Here is an 18167-nt window from a genome sequence, read left to right as displayed (position 1 = left end):
CCATTGCTCTAGGCGACATGTTGCGACCTGGTCATCGCATCGCCACCTCAATTCCATGTGAGGTACACATGTCGACCCCTTGTGTCGTCCATAACGTCGCTTTGTTGAGGAGAAACAAACCAAGTTGGTTTGTCCAAATTTAGGTTTCTAAACCGACATCGGTCTAGTATAGAATCTTTGTCGTCTAATATACTCTATCAAAAACCTCTAATCCCACTAGAAACCCTAATTAATTCTACAATGAATAAATAGCCGATGGTTTTGGTCGTGAGGAGAAAACTAGAGTTCCAAGATGGTGATTCTCAACAGAGTTTACAAGCATTTTGTTTCATAGAAATCTTTGTGGTGTTCTGCGTGTTTCGCTTCGGTGTTCTGTTTTGGTTTTGTGTTTTCATTTTTTTATTTTTATTTTTTTGTTTTAAACGTTCTTTTATCAATGATTTTTGGCGTTTACTTTTATATCTACCGTGAGTCGATCTCATTGACGCCAAGACTCACCAAACGCTATTTAAAACCGAGATTTAAGGTTCCACCACTTTTTTTATTGAAAAAGACGTTGCTGTTACATAGAAGGTTCCATTCAAGATATGCAGCAAAAGCAAAATGTGTAGAGCTGGTCACAGCTCTAAGTTTTAATTCATCTTTTACACAACTTTTAAGTGAATTCGATTTTACTTGTACATAAGTATTAAAGAAAAGAGGGATTGAAATATAACAATAAGTCAAAATTCATTCCGCTACTTGTTCCAGGGCACCAACTTTCGTCTTCCATGAATCATCTTCTAATCCACTAGCCTGTAACGGTGGCAACGAGAAGACGCTAACTGTTGAGCTACCGCTGCGGATTTCCTTTAAAACCCTAAGAGCGGAGACAGTGCTCTTCATATACAAGCTCTCCATGTACTCAATCTCAGACAAATCTTTTGGAAGTCTGAGAAGATCAGAACCGTTGGTTTCTGAGTTGACAGTACCAGACGTTGTTGGCTCTGATTTGTCTTCCTCAAGATTCCGGTTTTTGTTAGACGGGAAGAGGCGGTCCAGCATAGCCTCACACTCTTTCACAAATGTGTTGAGCAGGTCAGTGGTGAAGAAAGGTTCTTGCAGAACCTTTTGGATGAATGGTAGTCGGATAAGAGCACCGGTTCTTTTGTCGTACTTTTTGAGAATCTTAGCTAACCCTGTAAAAACGAAAAGAACCCAAATCTACGCATTATAGAGAATACGAATAAAGGCAACAACCTCGAGTGGACAATTAAACAAATTAGAGCATATTCCCTCCTTCATGTGGGCACCATTTCAGTAAACAAACAGTACACCAATCGTGAAGAATATCAACTCTTTCTATACACGTAATATGAAGACTAGTGCAAAAAAAAAAAAAAAAAAAAAATGTATTGCGTCTCCCCTACAAGGAACTGCTAAAACTGAACATCCATTGACCTTGTGAAAATTGTTAAACAGGTAAAACATGTGAGGTCAAGGGAACAGCCAAAGAAAATATAACCTGTATAGTTGAGAGCACTATAATTCATCAGCAGGACCATTTCTCCATGAAAATCTACAATATCTCTCTTTATATTAATCATCTCTTCATTTGAAATATTTGCCTTTGCCACTTGGTCCTTCAGTTCCTGCAGCAACAATAATATAGAGTTCAATGCCCAGGATAAATAGGCCTATTTAGGATTCCAACACCGACAAGAGGCATGTTCATATTCAAGAATTGTATAATTACATCAGATCACAAGTAATAAAACGTGAAGCTGTAGCAATCAATGACATGACACATAATCAAAACTAATGAGTTTTGAGATTAAAGGAAACAGAGCCTCTTTTTTTTTTTGTTGTATTGTTTTACCTTCAATCTGATGATGTATTCTTCCTCTTTCTCGACGAAGAAAGAATTGAATTTGTCGAGCTCTTCCTCGAGAAGGCGAATGAAATCAAGCTCCTCCTTCGTTGGATCTGTGTCGGAGGATCTGGAACGCTTGTTTGGGCGATTATCGCCGCCACCTCTAGGCTCCAAGAGCTTCAGCTTCTTCTTGAGCTCCTTGTAGGAGAGAAATTTGTCTTGCCATTCAGGCAAGGTTTCCTCGATCTGGTTGCTAAGACTCTTGCCGAATTTCATGGCACAAGGAGGAGGCTAGCCAAACACACACAAAACACATCGTGGGGAGGCCTGCTCCTGCCTCATATGGCGTATATTGTTTTCGTTGTGTGTCGAATATTCGCAGTTTTGTTTATGGAATATCCACTTTTTATTCGAAGCACATCTCTTGATTTTTTTTATTTTTTATTAGTTTATTAGTTTCCCAGTTCTGTTTTTTTTCGCTCCCTTGTTTAGACTTAATCTTAGCCGAATAGACAGTTTTCCAAAGAGAACAACACCGTGTCTGATATATGTGAGAAAAAATAAAACTTATGGTCCTAGCCTATTTCGCTTGTTGGTCTGCTCGACCATCACTCTGAAAAATATGATATAAGCTCATGTTTTTGTAGTTATTATGTAGACTCCAAAATCTATTAATCTCCGAAGCAAAAACTGGCCAGTCCATCGGGCTCGTAGTCATATCTACTAGATCTAAGCAATCTGTCTCAAAGACGATCGATGAGATCTTCATATCTCTCATACATGAGACTGTCCAAAGTAATCTTTCTATCTCAGCGTGTAAGTCGAGAAGCTTCTGTTTCATGTATGTAGTCCAAATAATTCAGTACCCATGTGATCCTTAAGACTACATTCTAGATCACTAACATTGCCATTACCGATCCATAAAGAATCGATTTGGAAAATTGTGACTCAAAGTATTTAAGGGGGGTAATGTCTCGACAATTGTAGTATGAGGATCGTCGTAATCCTTGTCCACTTTCTCCACATTTTGGTTAGCCTTTCTCCAACTTTCTGCCTCAAGTGAAGCTAATTTGGAGATTGTCAATTGGAGGGATGACTTTCCCATTAAAGAGTTTGTCATTCTTCACCTTCCAGATGTAACAACATATCCATGGCAAGGTGTCGAATTGTGGCTCTAATGGAGTCACATCTTTTCTCTTCCAAAACAGAAAGTTCATTTTTGGTATATAGATAAACTAAAAAGTTAACCTGGAAGGGATGGATAGACCGATAAAGCCCCAACGCTGGGGCATTAAAAAATAATATGGTTAATCAACACCAGTGGGCTACCACATCTAGGACAAATCCTATCGTTGTTCATGTGTCTATAGGTGAGCCTATCTGTCAGGGCCAAATGATATACAATGGATTTTACTTATTTTTAGTCATAGTATAAGTTCTTTTTAGAGTCTATTTTAGAGTCTATTTTAGAGTACTTTCAAGTCCATGTATGTTTTGGAACAATGTGGAGATTATCGAGCATTTTGGAGCTTAAGATGAAAAACCCATAGCTTTTCAAAGAAGTCATAATCGAAATATATAAGGAGTGTTAATAGATACTCTCCTTAGTGGCGATCGACACCAACGCGAGACACAACGACTATATTTTTAAAAATCGGGCTCAGGTCCAAAAAATTTCACATATTACAAGATTACCCCTGGCCGAGTATTACTTACTATATATAATTTTAGCTAAACCATTGTTTAGGCTAAAACACACATCTTGACACAAATTTAATAGTTTTTGGAGAGAAGATCAAAGACACTTTCAAATATTTGCATTAGAACTCTAATATAACTTATTATATATATTTATTATGCAATTAATTTAGATTTAATTATGTATGAGTAGTTACCTTGATAGATTTAGGATTTTATATGGTTTTGATGAAACTTGTAGAATATAGAACTGCTAGGATGATTGATATAACTTAAATTACTGTATGAGTAACTTTACTCTCTTAAATAAGAGGTTCAATTATAGTATTTAGGGATTGAATCCACAGGGTGTGTGGACACACAATAAACTCAATAACATCGCGACTAAGCTAGGTAAATTAATAGTATTAAAGCAATAAATAAGGCAAAACAAAGCATTTGGTTGGTCGTTGGTGGTAAGAATATGAGAATAAATAGGTAGATCTAGGGTTTCAGACAATCAAGATTATAAATGGAATAGAAGCTAAGGGTATGTGAATGACAATCCTAGAACTCAAATTCTAATGCAAAGATATCCAGCTCTTGTTGTGAGTCTAATTGTGATTAAGTCCAGTGCTCCAGCTCTCGCATGTAAACACAGATCGAGTGTCGATAGATACTATTGACTAGTTATATGTCGATTCTTCTGTAGGCAAGCGTTATTGAATTGATCGATATTGTTCACTAACTTACTAGATCAGCTATCGCATGTATCTAGCAACCTAGCTCAGCATAATTAATTCAAGGTGTGATCCTACTTTCGTAGTTGTCTACAATTTTAAGTTCAGAGTTATAATTAGCTACTCTAGAACACAAGCAGTAAGAACTAAGAACAATTCTGATGAAGAAAATATATAAATTCATCCTAGCAGTTAGTTTTGGCTAATCCATCAAAATCCTAATGAACCCTAAATCTAACAAGAAAGCTATAGCAAAGAAAATCATAGCAATAGTCTGAATAGAATACATAAATATGATAAAGTAAGAAAACAATGGAGTTCCATTACAAATATTTGAATGAGTCTTGGATCTGCTCTCCAAATATACTAAAAATTCTAAATTTTTATTATGTGTGTAAATAATGTGAAAATAATGTGTAAAGGGTGTGGTGTGTTGCCCAAACAATAGCAGAGCACATAATATTAAGTAAAAATGGACTAGGTTAATCTTGTAATTATGTGGATCTTTTGTCTTTCAAGTCGGCCACAAACATGTCAGCCCCTCTTCTCGCATCAGTGTCGACCGACACTAAGGTGTCAATGTCGATCGACGATCGACACTCCTTCTGAATATCGACTCTTGCTGGTTTTTTGAACAGCTACGAGTTTCTTCAATTTTAAGTATTTGGGATAAACTATTTAAGAATTCGACTAAAAAGTTAGACAATAAGAACTAAGGTTACTAAACTGATATGTTTTTCCTGCTCAAAACACAATACTTTCGATCCATGTTCCTTGTTCAAATACTTAAATTTGTGTTTTTATAGTATCACGAAAAATTCTAAGTTTACCTTAACAAATATATCCAAACCAAGTTTTGGCTCTGGAAGTGATTCTATTGTAGGAACATAATATGAGATTACTCGACTTATTCATTAGATATTATTTTATATAATCTAAGAATAAGATAACATTGTCAAACTAGGGGTATACCGCGCGCCGGGTTCGGATGTTTTATTTGATAAGGATTTGAAACTGTTGTGTTCTTGTTTGCAAGGTATTTTCTGAAATGGCTATTGTTGTGTTGAAATGGCTATTGTCGGGAGGGGAAATTAGTATAATGAATGTGTATGTTTTGGGGTCTACAAATCATGAAATGGTTCGTATGTTTAGAGCAATAGATGTTGCTGTATTTTAGTGTTTTTCATTCTAAGGAAATTTGACGGTTGGATTTTATTCATAGGAGAGTAGTAATCATTTTAAATAGGGGTAGGTAATTAAGAAAACAAAAATGAGACAGTAAGACCAACAATACTTTGAGGAAAAGGATCTTGACTGATTTGTTATTTGCAAATATGGACATTGTTATGATATACTGTTTATTTGGGTTATCAGGGATACCAAGAGCAAAATTTTGGTTTTTGGTTGTGTTTATTGTAATGGGTATGAGTTTGATTTTGATTAAGGTTTGTAAGAGCGAACTTATATTTGTAAGGAGTAATTTTTACACACGTTACAACATAATATCAAATTTCACACTTAACGTAGACATAAAGGACGTAAAACATTTGTGGATATATTTTTTTTTCGTACTAAGACGTTTATTATGCGTGGGGAGTTGGTGCTATTTGGACTCACGTCTATATTATTTGTAAGCAAGGCTTCTTAGGGTGTGGCCCATTAAAGTTACGCTAAACTCTGAAAGCCCATGAAGGATATACTCAAACAAAGCCTTAAATAATCAATTGTGATAATCATTCATATTTCATAGCATGGGAATAACATATAGTTTTATTTTTAGCAGCTAAGAATGGCTTGTTATATTATTTTGCAAATTATTTTATTAAAATTTGAAAGGAAAACTGGAAACAAAGCAAAGGTTACAAATTGAAGATCAACATAAATCTTTAACTTGTAGCACAAAACCAAAATGAGAAATAAAAAGAAAATGGAAGACGTGAACGTGTAAACGCCAAGAACGTTTGGCGTATAGCTTGTTCTCTAAATCCAAGCGATCAGTTAAGGCCCAACATCATCACAAAGAACTTGGTCAGCAAAAAGAAGTGGAGACAGTTGGAGCAGACTGTGTTGTCCTCTGGAGGATGGCAGTTTAGATCTGGCCACATCTTCAGAAGGGAACTCACGTAGATATCCTTCATGTGAAGATCGAGGCGTTCGAGAGAGCGCTGGAAATTTGCCATGCAATCTTCCACCACTGAAAAACCTTGCTCATCAGTGAGTTTGTTGATGATTTTCACCCCTTTCTCTGTTTGGCCGATGGCCATGAGGAGAACACCATAAACGTACCTTCCTTTGAGGTGACCACCCTTTGAGGCTATGCGGATGTGATGTAGACCTAGGAACTGATTTTGAGAATGGAAGTATTCAAGCATACCTTTAACAAAGTGAGCATCAACATTGTTGGCTTTGAGGCAGCTGTCCATCAACGTTTTGTATCGGGTAGCTAGAGCGGGCTTCTTTACCAAAGGTGAGAGTTTGAGATCTTTGGCAACAAAGTAGTTGTCAAAACTGAATTTGAGGCTCTTGGAAGTGATGATTGTATTGAAGTAGTCGATAGGGGAGGTGGTGCCTACTTTCGAAACAATGAACAGACGCATGTCTTCAGGCATGGTCTGAAGAGTAAGCATATTAGCTTGTTTTGGATTCATGGAACTGATGAGAAATGCTAGAGTTTTGTATTTTTCTTAGGATGTTTCAGTACGGTGCTTTGCGTTGGTCGTTTGTGTATATAGGACCGAAGAGGAGGTGTGCTGGTTGGTTTTCATTGTGTTAGTGGATTGTAATGTATTCGAAGGCATAATTCTACATTTATGTTTTTTGCGTTGATTGTTAGCAGGCCCGGCCCTGGGCAAAAGCCCGCGAAGCATAGGCTTTGGACACCAAATATTATAGCCGAAATGGGGCGCCAATATTAATAATGTCTCATTGGTGTAGTGGCTAGAGAGCCTACATGTCTATTCGAGTTGGTGGGTTCGATCCTACCTAGGGGCATCATTTTTGTAATGGACCGGCACTGATTGTTAGTACTTATGTTTTAACGTTTCATGTAATCTGGATCGACTGATCGGCAATGGTTAATAAATCAATTTTTGTTAATATTCACAGGTATTGCTTATGAGTATGATTGTTGTATTTTTGTAATCCAAACTAAAAGATAATATATATTTTGTTATGAAAAAAATAAACATTGTTGTAAGATGTACATGAGATAAGTTTGTATGCTGTGGTTAGGGTTTAGATTAATTAAGAGTTGGCCTTTTTTTTTCTGGCAAATGTGATTTTACTCCTTGTGTTTTTTTTTTTTTTTCAATTCCAAAATGTCAAAATAGAGAATGTCTCTTACGTTTCATTAAACACAATGAATGTTGTATTAATACGTGTCCATTAAAATTCGGTAAGGAAGCCCAAATCCAATTTTGCGCACAAAAGGCAATATGTTGTTGCGGCCCAATCGAGTGAAAAAAAAAAAATAGGAACGCGTGAAACACACAAAGCCAATAGAGAGTTGTCACGTGGCGAGAAAGCCCCCCTCTCTAGAACGACGTAGACGCATATGTCAACTTTATTTATAAAGATTGAATTACTCGACAGTAAAACGCCCTCTAACTAATCTAGATCACTTAGCGCGACAGCTACATTATTTAATGCGTATCCAATGACCATAAATTCAAGGTTTTTCATGTTGATTTTGGTCTTGATCTAAGTTCTCACCTGAAACAAAAGCTGTTTAATATGAATTTAGCATATTGTAAGATAGGACAAATTTGATGGTAGATCATTCAAAAAAAATATATTCACGAAGACGTTGGCGATTAATGAAGTGGCTTATCAAACTGTCAAAGTAAGGTTTGTTTAATTTGGATTTCGGTCCGGCTTTGTTCGAGTTTTCGTTTTATAAAATTTAGTAACATACTGGAACCATGTCTAATTTTGTTTGGTTTAATTTATATACTATCAATTTTTGGTTTATTTTGTTTATACCAAACAAATCATAAATATATTTATTTTTTTATAACAATTTTTAGTTTATATGATTTATTAAAACATAAATATATATTTCTCATAGTTGTAATAGCATAATTATCCAGCGTTAAAAAAAAAAATATTCCTTACTCTTACTTTTAAATATAATATTTTCTGTTTTAGACTATAAAAACAGAAGTAAAAAAATAGTAATATCATGCTATTATTATATAACTATATTTTAGCACAAACATTTACCATGAAAAAATATGTTTTATTTAATTTGATGAAAACAAGAAAAATAAAATAACATATTTAACCTCAAACAAAATGAACTATTTATCTTTAAATTTTTTTTTAAAGTTAGGTTTTAATTTTGAATATCAAATAAATAAAATAATTTATGTATATATTATTAATTTTATTATAAATTTACATAAGGATAGTAATATATTTAATTAACTAATCGATTTCTTCAATTTACTCGGTTGGATTGGTTAATATACCGAACAATATTCATATACTGCGATTTTCTGAAAATGATATCCATTAAGTTTATTTGGTACTATCAAATTCAAATTATTTTCTCTATTTTGATTTAGTTTTAAATTGTTCGGTAAAAGGTTTTACCGGATTAAACATCCTAGTTAGAATACAGTCTAGTTTACAAAAAATATTATTGTTATACAGCATAATTTCTCTGCAGCTTTGCGTCATGATTGTGAAGTGACCTTCTTATTGATCTTTCTCTCCTCTTTTTATGATAGAGTCGACTAATCTTGAGAGACTTACATAGAAGGACACATTGTGTATTATGTTTGCTTTTGAAGACACATTGTCTAGTTGACACACTTTGGGTGGACGGCTGTTTTATTTTGGACAGAAATCACCTTCATTTTGTGTAAGTAAAAGAATATTTCTTTTAAAGAGACCAACCGTAAGCTAACTAAGTTTGTGTCTAGTTACAACTAATGTTAAAGCTTTAAACAAAAAAGTAGGTACATGGGTATAAGTGAATGACTCGAGGATGTGAATATCAATGTACAATTCAACAACATTTGGATTTGTTAGTTCTTTTATTTATATTATTATTATTCATTCCATTCTCTGTTTATTTGTTTTTTCAAAGTTTATGGCATATAAAGCAAAAATAAATACTACAATAAATTGTAATTTCTTTTTCTCTATATTTTGACATCTATTTTCGTATATATATTTTATATATTTTAATAATTATATAAAAATACATTGACACAAGGAATGTGGACAGAAGTAACAAGTGTGGGATAAAACAAAATAAAGAGAATGTGGTTACAAAGCCGTGGATAGGAAATTGTGGTTAGTCGCGTATGTTATTGTTGTGGACATGATTGTTGTGGTTGGCGGTACAAAAGGTAAAAAGTTTCTAAGTGATACGGTGGATATGTCAAATAACTTAATTTGATAATCATACATAATGTTTCATAATGTAAAAGACCTACATACCGCAAATATTACAAAAGCATACATAATGTTTGGGAAGGGAACGTATGGACCGTGACGTGGACAAGCGTGATGTGGACGGATTATTTGTGGACGACTGAGTCATGGGGAGGAGAAGTGTGGACATGAGTGATGGGATCTGGTGATTTGTGGATGATGGAGTCCTCAAATCTTTGGTTGTGGTCAGTGGAAGTGTGATGTGATATAGTTTTGATTTTAAACTGCTCCCTAGCTTTGACCTTGAACTCTTTTGATGTAACACAAGGCATAGAGAAAAAAGAATTCACGAGCACTTGAGATGATTGTGAAACCAGGCTGCCGAAGAAAACGCAATAAGAGTTCAATGGATTGGATTCTGGACCAGAGAAAGAGAGAAAGGGATTAGGATTTGTTTGTGAGAAGTCACTCGATTTAGGGATCTAGATAGCTGGTTTCAAACTGAATAAAGAATAAAAAAAATTAATTGCTTTTAAAAAAAATTATTTTGTCTAGTTAAAAAATCCAACCAAACACAGTTCACACTAGTTGATGGGTAGATTGGTAAATTTAATAGGAAAAAGTGCTCTTTAAGTCCAACTAGGATAAAACATGTGCCTTACGCATGGTAAATTTATATGAAAATTATTTAATAAATATCGTATAGAAAAATAAAATTTATATTCTTGATCGAATTAATATTTTTTTTTTAATTACATAATTTGTTTAATGATGGGCTGATCCCATTTTTAAAAATATTTTAGGTAAAAAAGTCACTTATCGCATAAGAACCTAACGTTTAGGCCGAAGAATCTCAGGCCTACTATTTGGTTACAATAAAACTATCTCAGCTCGGTTTTATATCATGATTTAACAATTTAAAAGTTAATTGTGGTTATAAGAAGTTTACGTTCACATGTTAATCCTATATATCTTCAATATTTTTCTCATTTTTGTGTCGTTTTTTCATTTTAGTTATTGCTCGATAAATGTTGATTTTGAGTTTATTCTCATTTCGTTATTTTGTTTTGGCCTGAGATTTAGAAAATGTTAAGATTTAAAATTATTAAAGAGATACATACTTAAGTTAAAATCAGTGCTTTGTGCAGAATAAATATTTCCTTTTTTATGTTTTTTTCATATTATAAAATAATAGAATAATAATTATATATTAAATAAATAAGAAATCAGTTACTATTATGTTATAAATTGGTGTGCGCATATAAATCAAACGACCGCTCTTGTTTATTCGCAATCATTTTAGGGTAAATAAATCAAAACAATCAATTTTATTTATCGTATATGATATATAATTAAATCTAAATGATATTAACATAGATATATAATATACTTTTAATATCAATATTTATTAAATGAGGTTTCTACTCATATTATTTTATGATTATTTGCATATTTTTGTAACAAAATTTTATACCAACGATTTTTTTAATGTGGAATGTTTAGTGATTTCAATAATTTATAATCATTTAAAAAAAACATTGAAGATTTCAAAATTAAAATATTAACTTTTAAATATATGTTACATAGATATCAAAATATAAGTCTGTATTTTCATATTATATAGTTTAATTTAAACGATATAAAAAAAAAAATATATATATATATATATATAAACATAAATACCTATTAAAATAGAATTATTTATTCATATGATTTTATAATCATTGTATCTTATTATAGAAAAAAATTTAACTCTTGATCACATAAGTTTATGTGAGACTTTTAACAGTTTTAGTAATTTATACTCATTTTGAAAAATTTAAAATACAATATATACAAAAAATCTAAATTTTTATTATATGATTAATGTAATTGTGTAATTTATTTTAATAATAAATAATTAAACAAAAATGATATAAAGTATACAGATTGTTTGCAATTCTTTATTATTTAAAATCATTAATTGTCATATATATTTTAATCATATTTGGTAATTCCGTAAGTTTTATTTAAGGAAAGAATATATAATAATTTTATTTTGATAAATAAATGGTCCATAGTGGACATACTATATAATATAACATTCTCTATCAATTTAATTTTGGACTAACAAAATTCTCAATTGATTCTCAAGACGCCATGTAAGCAAAATTAGCATTTCAATTACATGACAACTCAGCATAGCACTTTTTTAATTAGTATAAACTACAAGTTATAACTTTTTTAATGTTTTTCTATTAACATATAAGGGATGTGTCTTTGAGTATAATTGGAAACTTAGGATCTGTCTCCCAGAGTAAATTTTTCACTAATCTTTTCCTTCTATTTATGCCGCCTTTCTTTTGCAAGTTGTCTTTCCTCTTTTCAACCGTCTTCGATATTGTGCTAAACATATTGATGTTGACAGACCGAGTTCGTCGTTTAATGAATTCTGAGAGAAAAAAATCCATCTCCAACAAAAACCAGACAATACCAAAACACCATGCTTCGAACCATAGATATGTGCATTTTTCCAAAGGCGAAATTGTCAACTTATTTTCTTGTTCTCTTTATTTCCGAATACCCTAATTTGTCACATAAATAATTAAATATGTACGTATATACAAATTACAAAACACCAAGCTTTTAATATTCCCAGATATTTATAAGTAATGTCTGCACAGTGGATTTCATTTTTTTTATAACTTAAATTAAGATTAACAATATCGAGTATCGAAACCAGAGTTGTAAAGTCAGCAATTCATTAATGTATCGAGTATCGAAACCATACTAAGCGAGTGCTCTACCATATGAGCTACATTCCCATTTTAAAATCAACCTCTACTGTTATGTCAGCAATTCATTAATGTATCCTGGATATTTTTCTTGATTTCCATGTTTCAGTATCTAGTCGAATATTTATCGTGTCATATTTGCAAAAATATCGTGTCATATTTGCAAAAATTCAATACACCATCAACAATCTCTGTGATATCTTTTGTCATACAATATCTGTTATGCAATCAGTAGCTCTAACGCTAACTACTTGAGGATTCGATACAAGTTTCCTTGCCATTCTTGAAAGAATTTTCTTCAATGAAACAGTAATACGATCTTTCAGTATGGATACCATTATCAACTTACAATACTTACTTTCTGTACTTGTACCATTTAATGGTATAAGATGTATGGAGGGATTGTTGACAAAACATAAATGATACATAGAGGATAATAGGGAAAGTAATACATATTGTAGACTTTAGGATTCAATGTATAAGATAAATCCGAAAGGGAACTCATACATCTTGTAACACGAACAACACAAATGCCATACAAAATAAATCATAGTCAGCTTATTAATAAAATTTATTTATATATGGTTTTAAAGATAGATATCTTCACTTATATATAAATATGATCAGACGGTTCCCCAAGATCATATAATATATACCTAGTGAGTAATATATAGCTTCTCAATGATATATATAACATCTGATATATAGTTATCTTCTCAGCACTTGTCCCATTGTACTTCAAAGCTCCAGCACTTATTACCAGACACACCTATACTATAACAGAGAAATATAAGTAAGATATTGAAGTTAACACTAAATATATAACTATGGTGAATCTGATAGATGTACAATACACTTACATTATTAAGCTAACTTAGCTTGCTTGTTGCTCTCCAGCATTAGACCAAAGTGAATATGAGGAAAGTGTGCCCACTACCATATGTGCAATCAATTTAATGATAGAATAACTTATTAAATTGTCATAACAAAATGTCAGAGATATGTAGTTAGAACACACTATATTATACATAAAAGAATGTTACTAAAGGGATAAAGTACATCTTTATCTCCCTAATAACATACAATAAAATAATTATTAGGATAAGTACGTATATGCCACTACCTGTACATACATAAATTCTACTGTAGGGATATGATTGGCAAACCATTTTGATGAAATTTTAAACTTTTATCTAACAATAGTTAAAATGTAGAGAAAATAACTGCGATTATATATAATATATATTTTACCGAATGTTTTAAAATAAATGTGAGCCTTTTTACAAAATGAAAACTTACATTCTTGGCGGCGGTGCTGAATGCTTCCCTGTGGCTTATGTCTGGATTATTAGCCTTGATCCTCTGAATTTCCTCTCTTCAGAATTTTCAGTTTACGCACAAATCAATGACTTCAATCTTAACAGATTTCGAATATAATAAACATAATTATATGAATATGTAAATGTAAATGTCTAAACAAAAAATTGTTACTTTATAAATTGATTGTAGGCTGAAGGTACTCTCTGCCTCTTTTCCGGAGCTGAACGACAATATAAGAAATACACATAAATTATTCCGTATGTTTACTTAATTATACATAAAAAGTAATTTTCACTTACGACGGTTTACAATTCTTTGCTCAGAAATGGTACGAGCTGAAATTCTGGAAGAAATTTTGGTGTGGCCTCTTGAGGAAGATCCATACTCTGGCGTTGAATAAGGTGTTACCTATTCCATATTTCATATTCAATAGATTAACAAATTTATGAATGCCACATTTGTTATAAATAACTTAGAATTTTCAGACTAAAATGATGAATCATAAGGATTGAGTAGCAATCATCTATGCATTGTCTAATTTAGGAAATGAAGAGAGAAAACAAAGTGGACCAACTAGAGGACGTTTTATTAATTTTTAAAGAAAAGTAAAAGACAAAAAAACCTTTAAAGAAAGGAATCCGATAATATATTTAGAAGGAAAAGAAAGAAAGAAAAGGAAAAAACCAAACTAATGAAACCCTAACTTTCATGTCAATCAAAATCTAAGAGGATGCAGCTCACATCAGTATTCAGATCAAAACATAAGCTAGGGCTCTATTAAATAATTATGGAAAAGGCTGCGGATATAAATTTGAAAAAAAGGCTGGAAAAAGAAAATTATATAAATTTGAAAAAGATTATGTAATAAATTTATTTGGGGCTATGCAGATGTAGACGGCGGCTAGAGGCAGAAACATGCAACAAGAAGCTCAGATCTCTGTCTATATTATTTCGAAAACAAACAAAAGAGCCCTAAATTTCAGATAGCATTTTAAATTACAAATCCCTATAATTTTGGGAACTGTGAAGAGAGGGAGGGAGAAAGACCTGGAAATTAGGGCGTGAAAGCGACTGAAGAGCAGCTGCCATGTTTACAGACCACAGATTGGTGCAGTGGCCGCATCGGACGGTCACGATGTCGAACAGACTGCTGCATGGGACACTTACCTTCACATTTTTACCAAAACAAAAACCTCATAATATTTAATTAATTGATTTTCTTTCTTTGATAATTGGAGTTTACTGCCCAGATCCATAAAATATAGTCATATAGATCAACAAAAAGCTTATATGACCATTATTCAGCAGAACAGTGAAAATATACTTGTTTTTCCTGTTAATATAGATTAGACATTCCTATGGTTTTTATGGTTTGTAAAGCAAAAGACAAAAAATGACTGAAATTAACGCAATCAATTTTTTTTATTATCAAACAAAACTAGTGCCATGAGGTAGAAGATCATCTTCTCTTTTTATTATGCATAGTCAATAGGGATACACAGCATGACCTTACAAAATTTCACAACTTAAATTATAAAATTTCTTTGAGAAAAGCAAGAATAGAGAGAAGATAAATCCATACGATGGGGGAAAAAAGTCATGTTTGGGATGGTGACTTCTCTCTGGCACCATAAGCAAAACCAAATATTTATTATTGACAAAAATAAATTAGACAGGTTTTGATTGATGAGAATTCTGAACGTTAGTAAGATAGTGGAACTGATGAAAAGAGCCGCAGTATTGATCTTTATCATAAGCCATTATATAGTACAAAGAAAATAAAGGCAGATCTAATATGCCTGGCCATATCTTTAGATACAAGATTTTGCAGAAAACATGCAGATCCATTATGGCTAAGCAATCATACCGCAAGAACTATGTTGCAGAAGTTACAAGGAATATAGCAAAGTTGCTCAGCGGCCGTCGCGGAGTTAGCCATGATCGATCGAAGAAACCAGACCAAACAAGTTTTTTTGTGTAGAGGAATAGATAGAAGATGAAATCAATTATATAGGAGAAAGTCTCTCTCTCTCCTAGCAGACACTTGCTTCTTTCTTTTTTGAATCTAGCAGACACTTGCCTTAAAAACGGGTATTGTGTACGAACAATGATGCTAGGACCATCGTTAACCACGATCTCTTAACCGGGGTTCGGCTAAGAGACGGTTCTTAACTTTTCTTAGATTTTAACTAAGAAAAACTAAGAATCATCTCTTAAATAAGATATATAAAAACCGTTTCTTAGCAAAAAAGTGTAAAAAACAAAAAAAAAAACAAAAAAATCAAATCATGAGTTAAAAACCCCGACTAAGAGACCGGGATTAATGATGCCCTAAGGGATCATAAAATTTATGTAATTTAATAAAGAATTATTCTTGGGTTTATCTCCAAGGGTGAACATCTAGATTCACCAACCAATAAGATTATGTTATTTCATATCCGATATTTTCTAAAAAAAGAAACAAAATATTATCAAGTTATATTATGTTTTTAAAATAAAAATGTAAAAATAAATAAAAATAATCATAGTTACAAGAAAAAATATTTTTTCTAAAAAATATTTTTAACGTCGTCAGCAAAACACTAAATCTTTTAAAAAATCTCTAAACCCTAAATCCTAAACCCTTAGGTAAATCCTAAACTCTAAATCAAAAATACTAAACACAAAAACACTCAGGGGTTTATGGTTTAGGATTTAGGGTTATGGTTTAGTGTTTTAGTGTTTAGTTTTTTTTTATTTAGAGTTTAGGATTAATTTATCCAAGGGTTTAAGGTTTACCTAAGGGTTTAGGGTTTACCTAAGGGTTTAGGATTAACCTAAGGGTTTAGAATTTAAGATTTAAGGTTTAAGGTTTAGTGTTTTGCTGACGACGTTAAAAATATTATTTTTTTAAATTTTTTTTTTGTAACTACTATTATTTTTTATCATTTAAAAAAAAACATAATACAACTTGATCATATTTTATTTTATTTTAAAAAAATATAGAATATGAAATGACGAAAGTCTATTGATTGAAGAACTTAGAAGTTCACTCAACCAAAAATAACTCTTTAATAAATGGGAGAGATAACAAGCCTAAGGTGAGGTTGAGAGTTAAAGGGCAAAAATTATTATATGCAATGCAAATGATTTGGGAATTTCGATGTAGGGTTGTGTTCTAACCGAGTAGGGTCCGCTTGACTCATGGGGTTTCGTACCGCTAAAATAATTTGTGTAACCAAATATTGGGATGTACTAACCGATTAATCAGATGTTAAAAACATTTCTAAGATAATATTAACAATTCATTTTATTTAATCATTTAATTTAAAACTATGAACCATATTTCTTTTTCTTCTTTATTTTCTACATATTTCTATTATAAACACTAATTATATATTTTAACAATGAAAACTTAGTAACACTATGCTCTAAGATAATCTCCTATATATTAATTATATTAATTGATAATCGTTTAAAAAATTGTATATATTAAATAAAAAGAGATTATGCTTAGCTATCATTTAATTATGATGATAATTTCACTTACGTGGAAACTTAAGAATTAATTAAAAAGAGACACTACTTAGGTGTCATTATATTAATCAAAAATATAAGAAGTATGTATTATTTCTTTAAATAAAATTTAAAGAATTACCTAATATGGTTAACATATATATGACAATTAATGATTATGAATAATAAATATTTTATAACAATTTTTGCATCATTTCTCCTTTTTGTTTAATTTTATATTATTAAAAGAAATTAAACAATCACATTAACCATATAATAAAAAATTAACTTTTTTCTTATATGTTATATTTTGATTTTTTTAAACAACTTTAAATTACAAAAAATGTTAAAAATCCCTTTGAATTTGTTTTGATCAATGACTTAATTTTTTTTGTTATAACAAGATACAAATGATCATACAATCATATTAATATAAATTTTTATTTGATAGATATTTATATTAAATAATATATATATTAATATCATTTAAATTAAACTATGTACCATTTAAAAATATATAAATATATTAATTTTGAAATTTGTATTGAAAAAGTATAATATTTTAATTTTAAAATTTGCCTAGAACCGATATGAACGATCATCATTTTCTTAAATGAGCCTAGAATAGTTTTTAATGATTAAATAAATGGGCACATACATATAAAATGTGTTTTAGTTTAAAAATTGTTGCATACCCAAATTCAATATGAACATCATCATTTTTGTTTAAAATTTTGTCACAATTAAAATATAGGATTGGGCAAAAAAATCTGAATCCATAAAAACCGAACATAGGCCGATCCAAAGAATATAACTGAACTTTAACCAAAATTGGCTAGATATCCGAATGGGTTCAAAATTTTGGTATCTAGAGAACCGAAACCGAACCCGATCTAAACCGTAATATTTTAGATATCCAAATATATT

General features: G+C 31.4%; 3 protein-coding genes across 4 annotated transcripts; all 3 read right to left on the bottom strand.

Moving 5' to 3' along the window:
* Positions 1 to 528: 528 nt before the first annotated feature.
* On the bottom strand, positions 529 to 2239 carry LOC106328987 (SPX domain-containing protein 2). The gene is made up of 3 exons (XM_013767544.1): positions 1859 to 2239; positions 1505 to 1631; positions 529 to 1178 (listed from the first exon to the last, which is right to left on the bottom strand). The coding sequence occupies exons 1-3, from the start codon at positions 2126 to 2128 to the stop codon at positions 730 to 732; spliced, it is 846 nt and encodes a 281-aa protein (XP_013622998.1). The 5' UTR covers positions 2129 to 2239; the 3' UTR covers positions 529 to 729.
* A 4024-nt stretch (positions 2240 to 6263) lies between these two features.
* LOC106330000 (F-box protein At2g35280-like) lies at positions 6264 to 7264 on the bottom strand. Its single transcript, XM_013768576.1, has 2 exons — positions 7252 to 7264; positions 6264 to 6934 (listed from the first exon to the last, which is right to left on the bottom strand). The coding sequence occupies exons 1-2, from the start codon at positions 7262 to 7264 to the stop codon at positions 6264 to 6266; spliced, it is 684 nt and encodes a 227-aa protein (XP_013624030.1).
* Positions 7265 to 12854: 5590 nt separating this feature from the next.
* LOC106329570 (axial regulator YABBY 5) lies at positions 12855 to 15818 on the bottom strand. 2 transcript variants are annotated; one of them, XM_013768262.1, is made up of 7 exons: positions 15613 to 15818; positions 14793 to 14912; positions 14045 to 14153; positions 13917 to 13965; positions 13725 to 13800; positions 13286 to 13358; positions 12855 to 13199 (listed from the first exon to the last, which is right to left on the bottom strand). In XM_013768262.1, the coding sequence occupies exons 1-6, from the start codon at positions 15682 to 15684 to the stop codon at positions 13290 to 13292; spliced, it is 495 nt and encodes a 164-aa protein (XP_013623716.1). In that variant the 5' UTR covers positions 15685 to 15818; the 3' UTR covers positions 12855 to 13199; positions 13286 to 13289. The 2 variants fall into 2 exon arrangements, with proteins under 2 accessions (XP_013623716.1, XP_013623717.1); XM_013768263.1 differs by having other exon boundaries at positions 12855 to 13194.
* Positions 15819 to 18167: the final 2349 nt, after the last annotated feature.

Source organism: Brassica oleracea, chromosome C3 (genome assembly GCF_000695525.1).
Source record: "Brassica oleracea var. oleracea cultivar TO1000 chromosome C3, BOL, whole genome shotgun sequence".
In the NCBI taxonomy this organism is placed as follows: domain Eukaryota; kingdom Viridiplantae; phylum Streptophyta; class Magnoliopsida; order Brassicales; family Brassicaceae; genus Brassica; species Brassica oleracea.
The sequence above is the reverse complement of the archived record's forward strand: the minus strand, read 5'-3'. Positions and strand labels throughout refer to the sequence as shown.

Bases quoted from the DNA above. Each gene is read 5' to 3' on its own strand.
- LOC106328987 (XM_013767544.1), bottom strand. From the start codon at position 2,128: ATGAAATTCGGCAAGAGTCTTAGCAACCAGATCGAGGAAACCTTGCCT. The intron at 1,632-1,858 runs GTAAAACAATAC...TTGTTGCTGCAG, and splicing joins AATACATCATCAGATTGAAG to GAACTGAAGGACCAAGTGGC. The intron at 1,179-1,504 runs GTTATATTTTCT...TCGTTTTTACAG, and splicing joins TAGTGCTCTCAACTATACAG to GGTTAGCTAAGATTCTCAAA.
- LOC106329570 (XM_013768262.1), bottom strand. From the start codon at position 15,684: ATGGCTAACTCCGCGACGGCCGCTGAGCAACTTTGCTATATTCCTTGT. The intron at 14,913-15,612 runs GTATGATTGCTT...AAAAATGTGAAG, and splicing joins TCTGCAACATAGTTCTTGCG to GTAAGTGTCCCATGCAGCAG. The intron at 13,966-14,044 runs GTAAGTGAAAAT...ATTGTCGTTCAG, and splicing joins GCAAAGAATTGTAAACCGTC to CTCCGGAAAAGAGGCAGAGA.